Source organism: Morone saxatilis, unplaced genomic scaffold (assembly GCF_004916995.1).
Source record: "Morone saxatilis isolate NCDOM2014 unplaced genomic scaffold, NCSU_SB_2.0 Contig19, whole genome shotgun sequence".
Classification (NCBI taxonomy): domain Eukaryota; kingdom Metazoa; phylum Chordata; class Actinopteri; family Moronidae; genus Morone; species Morone saxatilis.
The window spans coordinates 6,585,737-6,610,465 of NW_023339751.1; the positions used below are offsets into that span (position 1 = coordinate 6,585,737).

General features: G+C 40.0%; 1 protein-coding gene across 2 annotated transcripts in view; it reads left to right on the forward strand.

Moving 5' to 3' along the window:
* Positions 1-24,729, forward strand: part of macrod2 (mono-ADP ribosylhydrolase 2) — a 392,696-nt gene that overhangs the window by 355,511 nt on the left and 12,456 nt on the right. For both annotated transcript variants that reach the window (XM_035663177.1, XM_035663179.1), the window contains exons 9-15: positions 5,072-5,150; positions 11,404-11,442; positions 13,045-13,104; positions 17,962-18,000; positions 18,422-18,466; positions 19,770-19,928; positions 20,642-20,710. In XM_035663177.1, coding sequence (XP_035519070.1) covers positions 5,072-5,150; positions 11,404-11,442; positions 13,045-13,104; positions 17,962-18,000; positions 18,422-18,466; positions 19,770-19,928; positions 20,642-20,710 — 490 coding nt within the window. The remainder of the gene's footprint in view (positions 1-5,071; positions 5,151-11,403; positions 11,443-13,044; positions 13,105-17,961; positions 18,001-18,421; positions 18,467-19,769; positions 19,929-20,641; positions 20,711-24,729) is intronic.

Here is a 24,729-nt window from a genome sequence, read left to right on the forward strand (position 1 = left end):
AGATACACACAATTTAAAAATCACATACAGTATTTCATAAAACCAGAGACACTTTCATATTGTTTCATGCTACTCATTAACACTGAGGCAGATGCGTCTGCCACAAACTGACAGAGCTAGTCACTTCAAAATCTTGTTTCCCTGCATTTCATGTGCCATGCAAATGAGTTACAAACGCGTAGGTTGCACCCATGGCATTATCATTTTAATTAGTCTCATCTTATCATATATTCAGAACTCAATTACAACTAGCATTGGTTTTGAATTGATTAGGCTAGATGAATGAAGTGTTCTGCAGAGGGTTTAAATGAAATAATTGAAATTAGATCTTTAACCTTTAACTTTCAGTATTTTACAGAACAGCATTAGCATTGACAAGTAATGTCTGCACTATAAATTCATGTATTTATGGTGTAATAGAAAACAAAGCATGCACTCGCTGAACTGTTGGAACTCAGCTAAGTGGCTCATCTTTTTTAAGTTTTCACATTTTCATCACGGTTAAAATAATCAATTGAAAATATTTCAAAATATCACTTTGATTTGTACTTAATTAAAGGATTGTTTGCAGAATGCTGTTCATACATGCACTGTTATTGTCACAAGAGTCCATTGAATTCTTAGCTTTTTCCCGTGTTGCCTGGGTCTTCACTAAGTACAGCTCAAAGAGCGACAGGTCAAGCCAACTAAACAGTCTCACACCTTACTGTGCAGAATACATTTTTGTCAAGACCACCATCCCTCCCATATGCAACCAGGGGACCCAATCATATTGTGCTCACCCTTTGGCAAAGGCCCTCCAATCGAGGGATGAGTAATGACTAGGCAGGCTAGCATGCCGTGATCCCAGCTTTCTAATTAGTCTTCCATTAACTTTTTCAACCTTGGCGGCTGCAGGGTGCACACTCGACACACACACAAACACACACACCACTACACACACACACATACACACACCTCACAGCCCCAGACCAAAATATTGGGCCTCGTCTTCAAAATCTAAAATCTAAAATGGAGTATTTAGTAACATTTTTTTCCCCCACAAAAACAGGACATAAAACCGCCAAAAATGTATAACAAACAAAACAAAGTAGCAGTACCAAAATAAATATACATAAAATACATACATAGACATACATATAAAATATACGCTAGTAGTCTCATTGCGATTCTTGTCTCAGAGATTATGCTTTTTCATGTACAAGGTTTCCTTTTTTTTTGTTAGGGTACCTCTATTGCTTGCACTTCTGAGGAATTAAATAAAGGGTTCCCAGGTTTCCTCAAACACATTTTGTCTAGTTCTCAATATGTAAGTTATCTTCTCTAATACCATGCATGATACCATTTCATAACACATTCTATGACACTTGGCCTGTTTGTTTTCTTCCAATATAAAGCAAGAAGCTGTTTGGCTTGCACATATCTGTGAGTGTATATTACTTCTTCCTTAGTTTGAAGGGTACAAGTTCAAAATGTAAATCTTAGGATCAAGAGGGAACTCTACACAAGTGATTCTGTCCATCACTTGTTTTACTTCTTTCCAAAAATCCATTATTTTACTACATTCCCAAATACAATGATACAGGGTTACACTTAGTACATGTGTCTGTTATATTGCTGTGAAAGTGGTGTAATTTTTACTGGTGTTGCATATATATGCATTAACCAATTATATTGCAATAGTATTTGACAGACCTTCACAATTAGTAACATCTCCTGCTCCGCAGTGGTAATTTAAATTAGGCTCTCTTTCATCCCAATTAGCCAAATGAGTATGTTTTATTTGGGGGGTATTTTCCTGTGGTTCCAATTTATGATGTTTTATGTTCCACCTTTTACATATAGTTACAGTCATAAAGTGTAATGCCACTTTCTGTATCATGCAAAAAGACATCAATATATAAAGTAGGCGTGAAAGATTGTGATTTTATGTGTGCACGTAATCCATGATATAGCAAATTGTGTAATTTAAAGTGTATATGATTAGAAACTGGCGCATGTGGTTTTGGTTAAAGCTACTATTCATGAAAATGCTCTCCAACTATTCATGGATTTTTCTATGACTATTCAGTAGTGTATGTGTGCATGCAGGAGATAAGCTGTCTATGGGTTGACTTTGAAAGAACAAGCAGTTTAAAGTACAGACTGGTGGAATTTACTTTTACAAAGAAAAAGTCACAGATCACCTTCTCTGTTGTGTTTGATTTATTTTATACTTTTAAGACGCCTTGGCCAACAGTGTTTGTTTGGATACAGACAGAATGTCAATGTTCTACACTGTCATTTCTGTTTTTTATTTGGCATCCTGGTCTGGCTGATATCTGTCAAAGACCATACGATGTGTTTCTGATCTGTAGTATAAAAGAACTTGCCCAAGCTTTCTGCAGAATGTGGACATGCTGTAACAGAAACTACACAAAGAGATTGACAGAAAGGGAGAGGGAGCCAGAGAGAAGAGTCTACATGACATGGATACTAAGATTTTCCGTTTTGTTTGGTTTTGTTTTAGCACAAGCTGTCAGTTAACTCTCTTTTATCACATCAAACACAACATAGGAGAAATGTAATCAGCATCGCTGGTGTCTGTGTGTGTGTGTGTGTGTGTGTGTGTGTGTGTGTGTGTGTGTGTGGTGTGTGTGTTGTGTGTGTTTGTGTGTGTGTGTGTGTGTGTGTGGTGTGTGTGTGTGTGTGTCCGCATGTGCACACACAGGCATTTCTGTGTGTTTCAATGCATGAATTCATGATTCATCCTGTTTCACTGTGGGCAGTCAGTTTTAGAATGGAGCTCCATAAAAGAGTAATGGAAATTCCTGGGGAGCTGCTGTCCTGTGGCCTTCCAGCACCCAGTGGTATGCACTATCTTGGCGCATTATCACTTTTTGCACAATCTGTTTGTCAGCGAGACCATGACTTCAAAGGAGACTTAAAGCTTTCTTTCATTTTCTGTCGGGGTTGAGGGGTTGAGAGACTGAGTCTACATTTTATGAACAAAGCCCCCCCAAGACATCTAGCAAAATAAAATGTTACCTTCCTGGATGCAGCTCCTAACATTTACTCCAAAGCATGGATCATAAACTATTAATAGATATATGTCTGTATGAGCACCAGAAGGGTGCCTCTTTGAATCGGATCCTTGTGTTGGGCAGGGTCAGGAATGGGGCTAAAGCTGGCAAGCTGCCTTTATTCCCCCATAACATTGCTATCCTGCATGGAGGAGGATAGGAGGTGGATAGCCGCCATTATGGCTGTTGTGTAAAATTGCCATTATTCAGTCAAGCGATTATCTGCTGCCGTGGTGTGTAATGCCTCTCTGTGACTGTGACTGATGCTTGCACATCTAAGACTCCACTGGAGAAGAGTGAAAGTGAAAGAAGTGACCTCTTTCTTTGCGACATCTTTCAACAGCTCCATGTATGACTTTATTTAGACACATTATCTCAGTATGGGAAGTGTACATGGCCTGTTTATCTCCGTTTATAAACCAAAAGTAGGCCCACTGTTGACAGTGTGAAAAACATTTCATTAATGCTATCTGCATGATTTGCTAAATTTTGTCAACTTTATCATCCTCCACATTAAGGCTAAAATCCTTCAAGCATTCAGGATTTATTTTCCCAGAGGGCAAAGAACAAAATGCTTATACTGTTTCTACTGAGTCAACAAATAAAAGTAAAATAACTCAAATATAGGTAATTAATATGTAATAATTTGTCATTCTAAAACTCCTCGTGTTCAGAGTTTTGTTGTATGCTCGTGGGAGGTATAATAATATATCAATAAAATTCAGCTCTTTATCATCATCTTGTGGCAGCCATTCCTGTGCTGCATGAACAGCAAACCTAAACTAACTTTGCGGTTAACATTAGACACATTAGAGGTTGGTTATGTACCAACAGTATAATGCCAACACTGCAGCAGTGTTTGGGAGTGTGAGCTACAGCTTTCAAAAAATGTACAAATGATTTTTCTAGTTTTGGAGAAGTGTAGCGTGCACATTTGTTAGTTTGGGGGATCTGGGAGCATCAGGAGAAAATACAGAAAGCCAGGTCATCGATTAATTAGAAAGTTTAAAATCTCTATAGGCAGTGAGGAAACAGAGCAGCAACCGACATTGATCATCAACACCCACTGAGCTATTAAGGTTATGTTGTGCGAAGAGCTCCTGAAATATCACTGATTTCACCTTTTTTGAACTTTATAGACCTTTTTTTTTTACAAACATACTGCAGCAGACCAGACTTGTCATAGCAGCCACTGTATGCAACACATAGATTTCTTTCCAACGCTTTAAAGAAGTGAATCGTCTCTCACCCCACGTCTGTCTGTGATCAGCATATAACACATTGCAGTTGTTGTTTAGTGTCAACCACTTACCACTCTAAAGTTGTCATTGACATAACTTACTGTTACACAACTGCACAGCTATAAGAAAAAAATCCAGGGAAAGAAAAAGAAAGACAATGGTGTTTTTTTTGTCTTTTTTCGCATTTTGTGAACCTCAATGTAATAATTACAATAATAATTGTCTTTCAAAGGTTTTCAATTTCACAAATTGTCTTTTCATGACATTTGTTCAATGTTTCAATATCAGATGCACTTATTCCAAGTTGTTTTTCTTGTCAACATTTAATTATGCCTTTATGATCCTTAGTAGAAGAGCAAAATAATTTATTTGCCATTTTCTCTTGTAATATTCACTTTGGGTGAAAGTATTCTCCATTGCTCAGCTTTAATGTTGCAATTTTGTGTCATTGCACTTTGTGTGATACTGAGACGTATTGCTCTGCTCTAACCAATGCACCCATTCAATAATGCTTATTCTGATGTAATGTGCTGTAATATTCTCTAAAAGCTGTTACAGAGGGTCTAGTTTGGGTGGTCTTGATTGTGAGGGTAACTAATTACATTTCTGAATGGCAATGATTGTCTCCTCCTGATGCACACTGTCATCAGCTCTATGCTTGTCCAGTTAGTTTTCCTGTCATATAACTCACAAGAGTAACTTTTTTATTTTTTTTTGCAATAAGCTTGTACACTTATTGCTCTTCTGTCTCTTTTTCTTTCTGTGCAGATTACACGGGTCATTTTCTGTGTCTTCCTTGAGAACGACTTTGCCATCTACAAGAAGAAAATGTCTGTCATTTTCCAAGGTATGTGTGTTTACTTCCAATTGGCTAGACTGCATATCGTTAATACTATATCATTACATTTCATCTGCTACCCATTACTGTTGTGAATTGTACTACGTAACGGATAAATGAATGATTAGTATGCTGGGTTTTTTCAAGATCTCCTTTTGAAGATTTTGTGTAATATGTGTCATCACCTACCTAACTGAGCATCTGTATAGACCAAGGCAGTATTGCTAGTTTATCCTAGGACACATCTGCAGCAAGAGATATCTTGTTCCTGGAAGCAATAGTGTAGGGACTGTCAGGCTTGGGTGACACCTTCAAATGTAAATAAATTCAGTGCACCCGTGCGACCATTTGGGTGATTAACAGTGAGAATTTATGCTGACAGTTGGTAAAATAAGTGTCAGGTTCTCTATGGATTGCCTTAATAGGATTGGAATAGTTAGACTTCTTATCAGTGAACCAGCAAGCTGATGTTTTACATAATTGTTGATATTCTGATGAGACTTTAATGTCAGATTTGATCGACTGTAATAACGGTCTTAGGCAGCGAATGTCTCCCGCAAGAACTAAAAAATTCAGGGATGCATAGCAACCACTGATCGTCCTTGGTTACTGCTTCTCAATTCTGTATGTGAAATAAACAAACATCCATTATCTTCTGCTCCCACTCTCTTTTCTCTCTCTCTCTTTCAATTCCCTCCCCCCTTTCACACCATCATCTTTTTTCGGGGGCCAGGAGCAGTCACCAGCTCTGATGGGGGCTCCACGGAGGATTGAGTTTAATAGCTAGGGAGCTGAAAGAGGCTGGCTGCCTTCACCAGCCTAGCATTACCTCCCTTTTACCTCACTTTTCCCTCCCCAATGGAGTACCGGCTCTCAGGCCTTCATCTCGCTGCTCCCAGATGGAGAGTGTTTTGTTCCCCCTGCGCTCCCGTCATCTGTCCTGCTCCCCGCCCAGGCTCTTCCCTGAAAGATTACATTCTAGGGAGAGACCTTAATTATATTGCCTGCCCCCATGCACCCAGCACCCGTCTCATCATATTAGTGCTCTGAGATGAGAATCTGGTGCTGTTGTTCTCCAGTTATCACTCTCGCCATTTACAAGTGCTGTCAGTGAATAAATGCCCTATATCTCTCCATGACTAGGAACAGAGGGGAAACTAAACAACAGGCTCTGAGCGTGTCACAAAGTGTAATCAGAAAAGTTTTGGGAGCTACATTATTAGAAGATAACTCTTTAAAAATGATTATTTATCATCATGCAATGAGTTGCTAATGAAGGAGGCAGAGGTCAGTCTTGTGTTCAATGGAACACTACCACAGCACACACCAGGATGCCAGGCCAAGTGCTTTTCCTCGTCACTGTGTCTTGCCTGTCATATCCCCTTTGACGTCTGGGGTCAGAGCCACCTTTATCACTACTGTTTGTGCATGTGTGGGCTAGAGACGATACTAATTTTATTATAGATCAGGTGGATAAATAAGTGTGACATTCCCACTCAGGGTCATTGTCTTGAGTGAGGCAGACAGTTTTTTATTTATTTTTTTACACCACACTTGCCTACACCTGCTCCAATCTTTCAACCCATGGTGTTTGTTCAAAGCTTTTACCATGCTCTCTATGAAAACAACAGCTCTTTTAAGATTTTTCACATGGAGGAATTCAAAGATAACGTAATTACTGGTGCTGTGACTGTAGACTAGACACTCGTGGAAGGGAGTGAATTTAAATGTTTTTCCCAGCCAGGCTTCACCATGTAGATGTGTTTAACACTAGTTGATAAGTGTGCTTTAAAGAAAGAAATGCTGATTGGTATGATTGCACCATGTAGGGAATGCATAACCCCGTAGTGTGAAAAGACTTACATTTAGCCTGCGCAGAATGGCAGTCGTGAATCAGAGGCTGTGAATTAGCTCTGCAGGTGTGCTCGAGCGCTTTCAGAACATCCCATCATCCTCACTGCTAGAGACAGACAGTCAGGTAGATCTTGCAGCAACACTGAATGCATCACGCAGAGGCCTGAGACCGTTCTGTCTACTGCAACATCCTCTTGCTTTCAATAACCCTCAGTCACATCGACCCTCCCTGTTCTCTCTCCCTATCTTCCTCACTAATTCTCACTTACACTTCTCCTTGTTCCCATGCTACTTGCCCAATACGTCATCCCTCCACTTTCTATTATTCTTCCTCATTATATCAAGGAGGAGCTTCTCCACCGCCTCGTCTATCAGGAGGCAGTTATGAAGCTGTTGTGTATGGTGGCCTTGATCTTTCTGTAATTTGTATATAAGTGTGTGTGTGTGTGTGTGTGTGTGGTAATGTGAAACTCAGTGACATCACTTTCAAGCATGTCTAGAGCTGAAGGTAGGCACAATAGATTTTTTTATTGAAGTCTTACTATACTCATTTTTCATCGTATAGCTGCTTTCCTCATATTCAAGCAATCTGTCAAGTGACAATGACTGGAGCAGGAACGTGTAAACAGGACATTTGCATACAGGAAATTGCTTTATTACAATGTGCATTCCCACAAGCTGTCACTGTGGGAGAGCCAAAATATGGTTACATCTCTGCAGAAGGAGGAAACTGAAAAATAGCCTTTGCTGACAAGAATACTCGTGCGCACATGCATAAAGGCCCATCGGCCAGGACACACAAACGAGTATTGAGTATTAGAATATTGACATCACAGTGAAACATTAGGACAAATGACTTTTCTTTGTAGTGGTATGTGCCTGGTGTTCAACAGACATGCCAGAGGAGCTGCTGTTTTATGAATAATACTGATGAGTTCTCACACACAGACAAAGGTCTTTTTATGTACCACCAGCTCAAGGAGCACTTCAGTTGTTTAGAGTCATGTGTTTTGTAAAAGAGGCCTCTCAAACACACAAATACTGAAATATGCAAATAGACAAACAAGATAATACACACAGCAACTACACGTAAAAGCTTTTGCCTCTGTAGTACCATTCACCATCCATTACACACCTCCCCAACTGAACTCATAACCAGTGATATAATGACCTATTCATTACTTTGAAAAGCCATAAACCGTAGGCCAACACATCTCAAAGGTACTGTCTCACTATTTGGTTAACAGGATCATCAGTGTTTGCATTTTTGAAGGAATCCACACACCTCTATGAAAATATAAAGTACAACTATTCATTGATTAATATACAGAGCCTTATCAATGCAGTTAATAATATGACATGATTCTATTAAGTATTCAGATTGGTTCTTAGAATGTGATTGACCACATGCTTGCTTTGGCACGTATTATTTGCGAGCATGGAAGCAGTCAGGCAGCTGTGGTTGTAGAGAGTAAAAGCATGTTGAAATTGATTCTGGGTACACTCCGCCACTAATATGATCCGGGTGGCTGCCCACAAGCTGGGCTCCATCTCTTCTTCTCCTCAATCAGCCACAGTGCTGACAATATTAACACAGCCCACAGATCTGCAGGGGCTGCTGCATTCTCTCTCCAACTGTTTCACTGACTTTCCAATTGACATTTATTTACATGGCTCTTAATATACTCCATACTCCCAACCACAGAACCCACGCACCTACCACCCAAATGTCCATAAGCATCCCCTCAACCCCCCATTGCTTTAGGAGAAGTAAAGCTGTGGTATGCACAAGCTTCTATCACACACATGTAATTTGTGGACAGAGGATATGAAGGGCTACAGGAACCCTGTGATGGGTGAAAATGAAGTCTGTGTTGGTTTCACAAGGCTATCCCTTGGGGCAGGGAAATGAGGAGACCATGGTGTGTTAGTGATGTGATTTCCAGAGAGCGCAGTGACACAGAGTCTCTGAGTCAGCTTTGGCAGATATGAGGATTCAGTTCATAGCTCATCATATGTTGAAATGTTCTCATGTTTGTGCATAAATCACAGACATGTTGAAAATGTACAAATGCATGTCCTGACTACCTGCTTATCTGCATGTGCAGTATTGGCTAGACATGGTTATTACTGTGTCATTTAGAGGTTTAGAACTTGCTCGTCTGAAATAGAATTCAGTTAAAATCTTTAAAGCAACATTCATGCAAGAATTGTTGGGGCTTTTATGTGATTTGGCACCCCTTCAATTCTAGATTGCAATTCACATACACCACTGTTGTAAATGTTGTAAATGTACACAAGCATTTTTTTTATGATTACATTGCATTACATTGTTGACTAGCAAGTCGACAACTTTGCTAACACAGCTACATTAACATCCATTAAGTGCAACAACACAAGATATAGCAAGCCAGCTAATATTACTTACTGGCGCAACAGCAAGAAGGCCAGCTCAGTCTCACAGCGTTTAGTTTTGTTTTGTTTTGTTTCAAAAAAGTTCTCGCCAATGAGGTTCGAGAGTCACTCTTGTCCAGCACCTATGCCATGATGTCTGTAGAGACTGCTGACCTCGGCTCCGTTGCACGTTTGCCCAGCTCCTGTCCTGTAGCCTATTTTAGTCCTGCTCGCCACCACCATTACCTACTCGTCCGAGCAGTCCAAAGCTCCTTTGCTATCGGTGTACATACCAACACTGCCCCGGTCCTCCAAGCTACATAAACCGAAGTATAAAAAGAAGTTGTATTTTTACGAGGTGTCACTTCCTGTAGTTCTGTCAACACTCAGGTTGCCAGAAAACCAGTAGAGAAGCAAGGTCATATGCCATGCTAATTAGTGAGCTTTTGAGCTACTGGAAGGTTGATTTTTTTTTTTTTTTTTTACCTTTTACCTTTGGACAGAGCCAAACTAACCAGCTACTGGCTCTAGTTTCATATTTAGTGTACAGAAATGGGAGTGGCATTGATCCTTTCATATAACCATCAGAAAGAAAGCAAATGAGCATATTTCCCCAAATGTCAAACTATTGAACAGTTGATAGAATCTCATCTGTTTCATATCATAATTGTTCATTCAAAGATCAAGCCAGCCATTTACTAAGAATCGCTTGAGTGGATCTATCTGTGCGATTGTGTTGCATTTACCCCTGGAAAGAAAGAGAGAAAGCAATAAAAGTGTCATATAGTATTATTCTAGTATAAGTCAGATATATTTCTTGTGTTGACAGCAGTGTTGAGCAGAGATAATAATGTTATAGCATGTGGCAGTAGCTGAGACACCCCATGTTTCCATTCTTGCACTATTGTTATACTGTATCAGTGGGCCTTCCTTTGTTTCCCCAAGCAGGGTTAGATTAATGCACTGTACCCTTAGATTCAGTGTTATACAAAAGAAAAGTCTGTCGCCGGATCCACTGGGAGCTCTGATGGTTACACTTCTACAGAGCAGATGACAACAGCCTTTCATCAAAGCTAACACTTGCATTTGCTTGTTAACCACCGCACAATCATTGCTCAGACTCATGCACAGCCATACACAAATATATATAGTCATACATGTGCCCTCACACATACTGCGTAATCCATTCATAAGAGCCGTGCACATTTAAACCCAAGCTATACATACTATGTATAGACTCAAAGCATCTTGAGGCACACTGTGTGTGTGTGAGTGTGTGTGTTTGTATGATGGGAGCCGTGAGCAGGCATCCACAGTTCCTCTCCCCTCGTCTCTCACTCTGCAGTTCCTCCTGAAGCAGCATCCAAAGCCTCCTTCTCATCTCCCACCGTGCAACTCAACTCATCCACCCAGAAACACCCCTAGTTCACTCAGTCTGCCTCACACAATAGAAGTACAGAGAAAAGAAGAGAAAATCAAAGGCTTTTTTTTTTTTAAGGCGCACTTGTCCGCCCAAGCCTGCTGTCCTTGTAATTTGAGGAAATGGGAGGTTTTGTGTCATTTATGCTGAGCCTACCAGTATAGATTTAATTGAAAAAGAATGTCTCATGAATGTGTCCCCCCAAACACACACCCACATACCCAGTCATTTGGTGTAATAACTCACTAGATCCAAGGCCGTCTGGTGGGTGAATTGAAGGAGGCCGTGTAGTGTTGTTGGTAAGATTTCGGAGCATGTCAGGTGGTGTGGAAGGAGGACGTGAAAGAGTTTCAACAGCCAGCTTTTGGACATATAAATGGAAGAGGTTTTTCTTTTCATACCGAAATATCATATTTCAATTCATTCTGAAGAAATACTTGACTGGTACTGGTAAGCAGATGAAGTACACAGCAGTATGGCATCAAAACACTGTGCACTAACATTACAATCAAGGAGACAAGTTGTGATGACTCGCTGTATCGTACATTATAAAATAACATGGTTTGACACGCTGCCTTTTTCCCCCTCTGCCAGACAATGACATGGAGGTTACAGAGGAGCAGCTGAAGGGAGGTGAGTGACAGAATATTTCATGGTTGCCTTTTCACCTTAACACCTCCATTAAAGCACACAGAGGCTGAGTGAGTGGCGTAGCTTCAACTCATGACAGTGATTTGCTAGGTTTTATGCAGCAGATGAAATTGAATGTTTATTCATTTGGTGACAAGTTGAATCCCGGGCCTGACACATCGCAGTTAAAAATACTTCATGTCAGGTACATTACATTACAAGAGCTTATATCCACAGCTAATTCCCAACACCATTCTCTTCATCCGGCTTATACGGGCACAATGCCTTTAGACCACCTAAAGCGAGTGACAAAGGAACAGCAAAGCAACATCCCTCCACAGCACCATCTTGGCACACGGCCTGAAACTCCCAGATACTACTTATCAGGATAAACTATTGACATTTGTCTGTGCACTGATGTCCTGAATAAGAAATGGCATGAACAGAAAGCCTCACGAAAGTGTGTATATTGCTTGAATAGCAGGAACAATAGATACAATTGAGTTTAGCAGCAGTTGAATGACAGAAACATTAATTTTTATGAAACGTTTTCTCCAACAAACAGTAGGTTTGTAGAAAATACCTGATGGCAAGTTTTCTTTTACGAGTACAAGGGGCTGACCTGGTTGGACTGCCTTGTCCCTTGAAGACGTCATAGTACACGTGCAACCAACTAAGCAGAGAACAATGTTAGTTTTACTGTCTGTTGAAGGAAGTGTTCAGATGTAGAACCCAGGGTGCTATCAAAATGTTTTTCCTCCCAAAGTCACCCCCATGATTTGCCAATTACACGCATCTGTGTTTTCAATGAGATTCCATTTTGGGTGAACATAAAAGGGCTGTTTTATAAGTGCACTGTAAAATGTGATATTCCAGAGTGAAACAGTGTGCACGCAATGGCTAAATCATAAAGACTTGGCTGAGAGGAACTGCATTTGAGAGTTTGTCCTATTGTTGGCGCCTGAACGGTTACGTTGTTTTCTGTCATGTTCCTCACCAGCTATTTTACGCTGCATACTGTATAATAACATAGCACCAGACCATATCAAGTCAACCGAAATAACCCCTGATAATTCCTAGCTCTGTTGTATTATCATGCCAGCCCTGCCCCGGTCCAGTTTGGCCTTGTTTGATAGGCCTCTGTGTCTGTGCCAAGGACTGGCCTTTTATTCTGCTCCATCAGCCAGAGTTTGAATCAGTGCAGGCTGGAGCCTATTCAAAGGTTCGAATGACTGCCATTCTCACATGGAATGGTGCTTTTGTCCCAGACTGTGCTCCAGAGTTGGTCTCAAAGCCTCACATTCTTCCCCGCTCTCCCACAGGAGTCATTTTTTTGTCAGGCAGGTATAAAACAAAAGAGTGTAAGAGCCATTGAGTTCTCTCACAGGCTCTTGTAGCGTGGTCAGCCAAGACAGAATGGCCAAGTTAGAATAATCACTGCTACGATGAGTTTGGCTTGACAAAAGCAATCTTTACTCACACCCTCTCTCATCTACAGTTCAAATTGACAAGGCGCCACGCACTTCGCATCCTGATGGTGTTAGGGGGATAATGATGTGTCACTCCCACATCTGTAAATCACCATTTATTCTTGTTTATTCGCAGATAAAACACCACCATCGATGAAATCCACAACCAAGGAAGAGAGTGAAGACAGCAACAGAGGTATGCCTATTTTTGGCTGTGTGTGTGTGTCTGTGTGTTTGCATGCAAGTGTGTTTTTATTCCAATTTTCTTAATGATGACTGCATGTTTTGGACATGCCAAGTAACATTACTGGTAGAGGAAACACTGTGTATTGATATGTGTTTATATAATAATTTGTTTTGTGTGCATGAAGTAATGAAGTGTGTTCTTGGTCAGTAATCTCTTGCTTCGTAGTTCCAAGTTCCTCTTTGGGGAAATGAATACAAGATGAAGCTTGGTCTGTTTTAAAAGAATGTTTTCTTAGAGGCAAACTTGTTTAAGAAGCCATTATCTGGCTATTCTGCAGTTTCAGCCCCTTTGGATGTGTAATATTGAAACAGTTATAGGCTTCTCCGATACGATGGACCAAAGATAATTAGATTCTTACACTGGAGGGTGTTAGTAGGCAATTAAAATCGTACACCATCCATTTGTCTTCAAGCCTTAAGGTTGCAGGGAATTTTTGAAGATAGCAGACATGGTTGTTTTCTTTGGGGAAACAGTTCCTCGCGCTGATTGCAAGAGGCTGGACTAGATAGTGCAGACACTTCAAGGGCGTCAATACGTTCCGTGTTAAACAAAACACAATAAGTCATTTCTTCTCGCCTAACATACCTTTCCATAATCCACAGCAGTAATTCAATACGACTCACAAATTCAATCACCAGCATTAGGAGGGCATAAGTATTTTGTAATAATCTTTATAAATCCTAATTTATCAGGCCCGGCAGCTTAATAGTAACTAATCCATTCACAAAAGGCCTTGGCACAGCTTTCTAGCATGGGAACACTCAGTCCTTGAGACAACCTCTCTCACAGGAAGGGAATGAAATGATTTTGTACTGCCTGCTCTGTAAAGGTTAGGTCTGGTCCGATGTAGCACATAGGAAGGATTAATCATAGGAAACGCTCAGATGTCAAGGTAGCAAAAAGCAGAGGAAATGCGAGCTGCAAAAACCGACTGTCAGCTGTGTGAGACAGACATTATAAGATGCTCGAGAGTTTCATACCACCTCTGTACACCTGTGTGAGATCTTCATTCAACAGTAACACACTATATTTCACCGTCTTGTCTATAGAACCAGCAAAGCAGGTCACCTATTTGGTTTAGTCAATATGTGGAGCACTTTTTAGAATGAATTACACTCTGCAGCACAGTTGGTAGAGTGTGTCTGTCAATATTTCTCAGTGTGATCCATCACATCCATCACACTCCTCGGGGAGGTACACTCTCCCCAGTCCATGGGTCAGACATGAGGGGCTTTTAGCCACGGCACTGATGAAGAGAAAACATTAAGGCTTTCTCCACTGTTTTTCCATGATAAATACACTGGTTAGTGGACTGAAGGTAATTATAGGGCTGCTCTGTCCCACACACACAACAATGCTACATTTACAGTTGTTTTGTCACCACACGCTAAAAATGCTTTTTTAGCCTCGGTGGACTGAAGGAAGAAAAGCACACAATAAACACAAACATCCAACTGTGAAAAGGAGTACATAACCTGTGGTACAACTAACCATCAGACAACATCAAAACACATCTCACATTATATTGCACGTTACTGTGCACAATGGTTTTCTCATTCTATTTTTTAAATGGGAATTCACAATTATTATCTCTTATCATGTTTCTTATGATCATTTCTAAGCACTTAATGTCTCATAGATTTCTATTGAATGTCCTACTTTCATAAGACTTTTAAATGATTAAGTGCCATGTAAATAATACATAAAAAAATTATTATAACTAATTATATTTACTTTAACACCAAAACAACAGGGGATCTATTCAGATTTGATAAGCAGTATTTCAACTCTTCTTCAAAAGAAACCAACACACGATCCCTCGTCGACTACAAATAACCCCCGAAGTGTATTTGCAAAAAAGGGTCACAGATTAACTTGGTGTGTGTGTGTGTGTGTGTGAGAGAGAGAGAGAGATGAGCTTTGTCGTGATGTAATCCACATGAAACAGAAGCACAGTGTGCAGATGCTGCGAGCTATAGAAAGAAAAAAGAGACAGAGTGGGAAAAGGGTGGGATGAGAGACAGAGGCGAAGGCTGGCACAGAGGTCCAGGGCGGAGTATAGCCTCTCTAGAGCACACCTGACCTGGCAAGCAGCCCCACAGTGTCTATTATTTGATATCAGATTGGTATTAGTGAGATTAGTGGATGTCACAGGGCACAGTAAAATGTGAACATTGAGCGAGAAATCAATGCCTGGCTGGGTCTGTTTGCCTGGCATGCTTGAGTATTCTGGGAAAGACCCAAAGAAGAGAGGGGGAGATGGTGAGAGATGGCATAGAGCACGGATGGACACGCAGATTAATAACACGATGTGAGGACGGACTGTAAGCCTCTCCATGGGATGCCATCTTTTACACCGTGGCACCCTGTCAACGTCGCTTGCAGACACACACACACACACACACACACATGCAAAAAGGTCTTTGAAGGATTGTGATTTGAATGACTGTTGGTCATCTCAGAGCCCTTTGCCTTTACACATCTCATACATTTTTTAACCCCCCCTTCATTTCTTTTAAGTCTTTTTTGCCCTTTGCTCCAGTTGGCTTTAATGGAAGCAATAACAGGCAGGGATGGGGAAGGAGATAGAGCGTTAACTCTTCACATTTCTGTTTATTCCTGAATATGAGATGCTGCTTTTACTTCCTAGAAAATACGGTCTGTAGTTGATGTTAACGGTCATGCAACTAGGACACACAGTGAAGGTTGCATATCAGCATCTAAATTGTTCATGTCCTTGTGATACTGTACCCCTGAATCTGATGTTGACATAAATAAATAATTTGTGTGTGTGTGGGTGTGAGTGACATTTTATTGTAAAAAAACAACAACAACACTACTTCGCTGTTGCTCGTTCAACACAAGTGCAGGAGAGTGCCTGAAATTGCCCCTAAGCCACTATATTTCTGAAAGTGGAATTCACGGGAGTATTGACACTAAAAGTCTTAAGGTGTGGACTTTGGCTGGAGCCCTTCTGTGTGAAGTATGTCAGACCCTGATTCATAGTGAAGACAGTTTAGCACAGCGAGTTTTGGGCAGGAAAGCTGTGACAATGCTGCCACCTGCTGTTTGGAGCACATGAGTGAGCGGTCTGATGGAGGTGCTGGTTGGGTTTTTACTTTGTGGAGAGACAGTGTTCTAATTGAACTGAACTTGGAGCCATTATAAATCACATCTGCCCTACATAGAATCTTTTGTTGTCTAGTTTGTGTGTGTTCGTCTGTGTGTGTGTTTATCCACAATCTGTCCCTTAGCATCCTTTATCACAAATTGAATACTGTTCCATTCAATAAGCCAAATACGAATGATCAAATAACAGGGAGGAAATTACATTCAGCCTTTTGTCGTATCTGATATATTGTTGTTTGGGATCACTTTAGACAGATACAGCTGCCATGCATAATCTTCAAATGCAGAAGAAGGGTTTAGGTTGACCTCATAGCCAGCGAAGCATTCGTCTTAACCTTCTTTTCCCAGTGAAGTATTCTTTTCAGCCCTCTGTCTGTGGCTCCATCTCAAAATGCCAGTCATGATTAATAGAAAGTATTGCCATCTACTGTGTGTCACCAGCATTCTGCGTGATGGACAGAGGCACTTGAGACAAACATGCAGCACTGGTAGAACTGGCCTTTTCCCCATTTAATAGAGGCTGGCATTTTTATTGTTCTGAGTGCAGGGCAAAATTGCATAGATATGAAAAAATGGTTTCTCTCTACAGCTTGTTAAAAAAGCAATTATAGAAGCTGCACAATAGCCATTGTAGAGCATGTTCTCTTATTGGTGTCATGGCTTTCATTTACTCAATTTGTCCCAAATGTCATTGGTTTATGTGTGTGTCTGTGTGTGCACGATCATGTGTGAGAGCGAGAAAAGGGGTAAGGAGGATGGGGGTGACAGATATGATTCAGGGATTAAAGAGATTTTGTGACACTGCTAAAATCTACCTATTGTGCATATAAAAGTTTGCCTATGGCTATGTAGAGTAGGTGGGTGGATGCTCTCATGACACTAAATTTGAGGTCTGTATGTACAGCATCATGTAGAGTGCATGATTATCATTCTCCAGTGATATATGTGAGCAGAAGCCTCCCCTCCAATAGGTTTTTTTTTCCTGGATCTCTCTGGAAAATTGAAACGTGATATTTATTAGTATCGTGTTTCATAGTATCTACATATATACTGTACATAAATTACAACCTCTCAGAGATGCTAGCAATGCTGTAGACTCTTAGTCTAGTTCTATAAGTACCTAATGTGCAGTAATGGGACGGTTATCTTTTTAAATGTAATAGGTTACAGATTACTAGTTACCCTGTACCGGTCTGTCTAATGACTTAATCAAAGTAATGTAATGTATTACAGTTGATTGCTCTTCAAACAAATGTTTTAAACTGGGTAATGAAGCTGCAAACATAAAAACATACATTTAAACCAGGTAGTGTAAACATCACAACTGTACTGTGTGATTGCTTAGAGCAATGTGCATTGATTTGGCAGACAAGTCAAAGTCAATTAAGAGAACCCAATGCTCAAAATTGCTATTGGTAAGTTTTCTTACCAATAACCTAGAACATGATAATAATAATAAAAAAAAACATATCAACCCTCTATGTAAAAACAGGAGCTAGACAGGAAGTTTCCATTTTAAAATAGGAAGCCAGCTCTCACAAAATGAATTCTTTGCCCAGAGATGAACAGTTTGTGATCATTAGCATGACTGGTAGCTTTGTTTTTCGAAATGAACGACTGACATTATCCCCACTCATGCATGTGTTTGGCTGATGATTCCTTTTCCTGTCTTTTCAGGTAAAGAGGAAACAGGTGATGAAGAAGAGGGTGACAATGGTAATGTAGCTCTACGGACCATTAACACATGTTCTGAGCCCCTCGGCTCTACCAGTGCTTCTTGATGTCATTTGTCATCAAAAATTGAATTTTCTATTCGCTCCAATTCAGTCTTTCCATCCTGTGTGCCACCACTCGAACAAAAAAAGTTCTCTTATCACAGAAGCTTGGAACAAAGGAATCCCTCAATTATCTATGGCTTTAGAAGTGACATTCTTTTTCCCTTCTTTTTTGTCACTTAATTTATGCATGTCTTTGTGGTTCCATTGCTCTCATACTGCAGTACAAAGACAAAGCTACACAAAGAGATGGAATGAAAAGGCTGTCTGAGGTGATATCGAAAGCCAAGTCAATTCAACTCCAGGCTGTAGCACTGAACTCAAATGTTTTCCACTCTTTTGAATCCGTCTTCTGTTTGTAGGTGCTGCGGGAAATGAAGACGTGGAGATGGCAAGTCAGAACCAAGGTATAGTACAGTTACAAATCAAGGATCCAACATGTACAGGGTTGTGATTACATGTTGTTGTCAGAGTGCAAAAAGGAGTGTACATCTTATCTGACACCTATATCGAGGAGGAGATGGGAATTGTACGAGCTGACCAACATGCAGCTCATTGCTCTGGTTTTCACTTCAGCTCCGTTTGATTAAAGATCCAACCTGATCAGTCTTGTTAGTAGCAGAGGAATAACTAGTATACAAAGCTCTAAATGCATCTGTACAGGCAGGATGAACAGACCCCGAAACTCTGATGTGTTTCGTTGTACTGACAGCAAGAGCCGTAAGTGAATTGAGAGTGTGTGTGTGTGTGTGTGTGTGTGTGTGTGTGTGTGTTACAAAGGGGCAGCCATTAACTTAGAGCTAGAACCATTTCTCTTTCTCCGAATATCCTCTGTGCTGCTTGTATATAATTAAGATTGTGCATTTGCATACTGGCAGCGAGCAGCGCCTCGCCTCTCTTCTGTTTTTGTTTTATTCAAATCCCATCCCATTGACAAAGATTTGACAGATAGAGCCTCTCTGAACATGAATTGTGTAGATATTCTATGAGAGAGTTATAGCAAATTCAGCCCTAGGACTCAATCCAGGACCTGAGATATGTAATTACTTTCTCATGAGACACAAACAGAGAGGTAGGAGCTAGGAGGAGTAACGATATATAGTTTAAAACAACACCTCCAGGCTAATTCAGCCAAAAATGCAGCGGTTGCATCACTCTTGTAAATGTGTCTGTGTGTGTGTGTGTATTCAGAGACCACAGATCAATATGTTGTTCAATTATGTGGTCTAAAATATAACCTTTGTGCACAGGCCTTTATTAGCATGTTTATTTACCACAAGTACTTTACCACATTTAACTTTGTATTATTCTTACACTCAACACACACATTTAGTTTTTTAACTACTGATACTGGACATAGCAGACACAAGCAATCTAGGGACTGAAGCTTTATGTCCTGAACACAAGTACTGTAAATCAGCTGTTTTACAAATCTACATTTAAACTAGCTTATGTAGCCTAAAACAACCACTTTTTCTTCAAAAATGTGTTTTTCTTTCTTTCCTGTCAACCTCTGTGCCTATCTAACTGGAAAAGAGCAACCTGTTGAAGTGGAAATGTTTCAGAGAGATTTCTGTCAGCAATAACTATGTATCAGCTTGTTTTCTGCTGTGTGTTCCAGGATTTAACATGAAGGCTTTGACTCCCTATGCCTGAATTAGTCCTTCAAAACATACTTCTTTTTATATTTCATTGTTTCTGTGATTCCAGATGAAAATCCAGGAAGCGAGGAGCCAAATCAAGAAAAGGTTAAGGATGAAGATGAAAATCAAGAGAAAGATGAGGATATGGGCATCGACAAGGGCAACAACAAAGATGAAGACAAAGGCATAGACAATGATGAAGATAAAGATAAAGATGAAGACAAAGGTATGTACATAAGGGGTACAAGTGTTTGTTTTTATTCTATTACATCAAAAACTTTGAGGTACACAAGTTGTCAGTCACAAATATTTATACCAAACTGAAAAAGGTTGAGGTGATTGTCTGATTTCCTGATAGTTATTTTATTTTATAGCTGTATGCAGCAAAATGTCCACAGGGCACTGAGGCAAACAGATATGAATAAGTCAGTTCAATGTATGAAACCCTGATGGCTGACATAATGACAGCATAACAAAATGGAAACACAGATGTTTACATTTTTGGTTTACCAGCAGTCTAAAATTACATGGTTGGGAGATGGAACACTGAAAATGTACAATAAGGGTGTTCCACACTCGAGTGTGTTTTTTCATTTCTTCCTGACGGTGTTTGAATCTATGTAAATGTTTCTCTCAGCACAGAATAAGCTAAACCAAGCGAAGAGGAGCTAGGGCTCAGATTGTGTGCAGTATTACATACTATATAGACATAGAATATTCTATAGCAGAGACTCAGAGTCCACAGCACGTCCACACTGTAAAGACACCATATTATTAACACATACAGTACGCACATAAACAAAGCTGATCTGTTTGAAGATATGACAGCTCAAACTTCTTTCTGCAGACATGTGGGTGCAATCACCTGTCTACAAAGATGCTGAGGTTGTATTAATGTCTACTGTAACAAACCATAATAACTTTGTTTCCTTTTTCCAGCAGAGGAAGAGAAGCCTGCGGCGAAGACAGAAGATGACGACACAGCAAAGTCCTCTGTGGAAATGGAAGGTAAGATCCGATTTGCTTGGATTTGATATGATTTGATTTGACCTGATTGAAAGCCTGACTGACTGACTTTCTATCAATGTGATGTTCTCATCCAGTCTGGTGTATTTGTATACTTGTGTATTGAATTAGTATGGTCAGTGTTGTTTTTGTTGTCTGCTGTTTGTCAAACTAGTTTTCCCCCAGAATCAATCTCAGCCTATCTTAAAATCTAATGTATCACTCATGCAACATCACTTTGTACAGCAAGTACTAGGCATTGCAGAGAGCCTCAGGTGGAATAACCTGAGGTTATGGAGGTGCTGAGAACAGCCAATCACAGCAGATTAAAAAATGAATACTGACTAAATAGCTATATAGAATAGGCATTATTCTTTTACGGGTGGATTTTGACTGTAAGCTGGTCATTTTAACATCATATAAATTGCCAATTTTGCATTTAGGTGTCAGCTTAAACTACCGATTATTGTCTTGGTTGTTAAAGAGTAACTGAATCCAGACCTCTTGCCCTGACAGCTAATGGTAACAACATGCTTTTTTTCTCGCTGCGTGTAGCAGTGATGTAGTGTGGTTCTACAGTACTACACTACATCACAGCTGGGTGTCACACATAAAACTGTACTGCTGTTTAAGAAGTTATACCTTTTAACCCATAGGCCAGTGTAGCTATGATTTTCCCCCAATCAAAATCTAGTGAGTTAATGCATCTGATTTGCACAGCAGCTAGCTTAAAGGACCAGTGTGTAAGATTTAGTGGCATCTAGCAGTTTAGTTGCAGCGAAACGGCCAAAAAAATTTCCCTATCTAGAGCCAGTGTTTGGTTTGTCCGTTCTAGGCTACTGTAGAAAGATGGTGATGAAACATGGCAGCCTCCATGGAAGAGGACTTGTGCCTTCTGTAGATAAAAAAGGCTAATTCTTAGGCGATAGATAACGATTCTTATTCTCAGGTGATTATACACTAATGAAAATATACCTATAAATATTATAGGCCTATTCCACTTCTGCCAATAGCTCCTCATAAATGTTGGACCTGCTGGACCTTTTAACATAGCAAGTAGCTAGCATCTGTTGTGGCTCTTTGTGCTTCAAAACAGCATACATATGAGGCTGGCCATTTTTTTACAATAAAAACATATAAATGATGCAAGCCATTTTATGTGTTCACCTGTTCCGCCATGAAAACAGGCACTGTAGTTTGTTTAGAGTCAATTCCACGTACACACTCTGCTGCTGTAAATACTCATTAGAGCACCAAATGTGTGTTAATCTGCATCTGAAAATGGTCCCCAACAAATACACTATTTACTCCTGTTTGAGTAATGTTTGTTAAGAACTAAAGTTTCTTTTCTTATTCTATATTTTTGTGACCTGTTTTTAAAGATTTTTATAACGGTTTTCAGTAGGAACAAATTGGTTCGATGCTCAGTGCCACAGACACGGTGGAGAAGTTTTAAAGTATTGAGAGACAGACATACACATCGAAATAATTTGCAATATTTCAGACCAAGAAAAAGGCTGTACTTAGAGGAAATAAATCCCATTTTTAGTGATAACAGTGTTTAGTGTTATACTTTAAATTAAATTGCACCGCACAGCTCTTTACTTACTTTCTCATCTCTCTCTGTTCTAGCCAGGTATTTTGCCTTTATTTGCATGCAGCCACTGCAGTTGAGCTCCTTGATAAGGCCAGCCACGCCTCTACCTTCTGCGTATGTTTTTTCATTGACCACATGGGATAATCTATCTTTATTTATCCCCATTTTTCTCTGACTGACTGACTAACGCTGGCTAACATTGTTACTGATTAAGGGTATTCTCTGGAGAAGTTGAGGGTTAGATTTGTGAACCCCAGCCACCTCTCTCCCACCACTGCACTAACACAAAGGTCTGAGTCACTCTCTCACCTCCATTTCACTTTCCCTTTGACTGACATTCAATTAATTTAGGGTGAGAGTGAACATTCCAGACAGATCTATCTTAGATAGCCTTCTCCATCCTCCCTGAAAAGCCATTGGAATACGTCCTACAAACACTACAGGGTTTCCATCATTGGAAAGCTTCACTCCAGCCTGTTGATTGTGTCTTGCCTGAGCCCCGCCAGTGTCTGTCACTGTCTTTGGTTACCATGGGTTGTGTGGTGGCACTGTCAAGCAGTAAACAGTGGTGTCATTCCTGATTGCAGGCAGATTGCATTTTGTACAGAGGAGCAGGGCCTTGAACAGAGTGCAGACCCAATGTCTCGGATATTGAATCTCATGCGGGCCTACACAGCCCAGCTTATCCATGCGTAACCAGCTATTCACAGGACAAGACCAAATGATTCCCGAGCCAATACCCTTTATTAAAAATAATAACTGTAATCAGGCTATGCGCTCATGGCCATAGAGGTTAAATCTGCTTCATTGAAAGGAGTAATAAATGGCTCATAATGATGGGAGGAATGAGTAATGAATCAAACAATTTGAGGACAGCTGAATATGAGGTTGCTACGCGCACACATGCATACACCTTCTTGGGAGTTTGAGTGTCAGTGTGCTTTTGCCAGTGTCTTATATTCACAATCAAGTAGTAAATTGAGAGCACAATAATAGAAATGGTGATATATGTTTTGTATTCATCCTTCTCACAAACACTGTTGGCTGATGTTTTGACAGAAATGGGAGCAGAGCTCACTCTGATTGTAGCTCTGTGGCCATTTCTAAAACAAATTCATGCATTTGAGCAAAATATTACTAATCAAATTGACAAATATCCCAGCAGCCCTATTTACATTTGCAGAATGTAATTTCTCTGTGAGGATACACCTATCTTATTTAATAATGAATCTCTGATAAACAGAAATATTTTCCCAGCTTTGTCAAGGTGAGAGAGTCACCCAAGACATGACCATTTTAGAAATGAGCCATCATTGCCAACTTGCTAACAGTTGCCAAAACTAGAGATAAATCTGATGCTCTTAAACACGAGAGCAAGGAAAAGTAATTTAGAAAGAAGGGATCTGCTACCTCTTGCAGTCTTTTCTCTTTGATCTTACAGTGAATGCTGTTAGAGTAATGCTTTCTAATGTGTTGTTAGGTTAATTGTTCCATCATGTACCCTGATTCATAGGCCTCTGAGCAGTATCTACAGCTCTGTAGCTGACATCAGACTGGGTACACTGCATCTGTGGCTGTGGATGCATTTGATTTCAAAATGACCAGTGGGATACTTTCTAGTCCCCTGAATATTACCATAGCATGAGGTTTGTCTGATTAACGTCATAATGAACAGGTAAAACTGTAAATATTAGATCCCACATTGCAGATAATGTCGCTACAGCGTTGTTAAATTTCTTTCTTTGTCTCTGCACATTTATATTCACGTGCTAACAGTTGTCTGCAATGTCTGTTGACACCCTGTTGTTCTCACAGAGCTCAATATTGCACATATGGAAGTGTGTATCACAGCTAAGCATCTCAGTCCCAGCTCAGTCACACTAAATAATACAAAGCTAAAGAAAACAGCTTTGTGTTTTATTCATTCTTCTTGTTAATTATAACTTGTTAATGTAATAATGCGTTCAGTCTACACACATTTCGTTATATTCAATAAGGATGTAGGATACTTCATAGGTCATTTGCTGATGTCTTATCAGTTCATATTACCATGCCATCTGTTGTTTACATTGCAGGGCTGTTCATATTAATATGCAGTTGTGTTTAAGCGTTTTGTATTGTTGTTCTTAGCTTTACAAATGACTACAGTTTAATGCAATGTTAGAATCATACAAGAGCTATAAGATCCAAACAATATGTAACGCATATTATATTCTGGGGATTATGTTATCTGTTCTCTAGAATATCTGTATGGAGTACAGATATGTAAGGAAGTAGACAGAGGAGAGATTTGTATTTTAAATCAGGCTGCATTCTCCACTATATGAATCATATGTATTAGATATCTCCCTGCACAGGCAATGAGATTCTCAGTCTAATATTTGGGATGTTATAAAGCCCCCCCCCCCCCCAAAAAAAAAAAAAA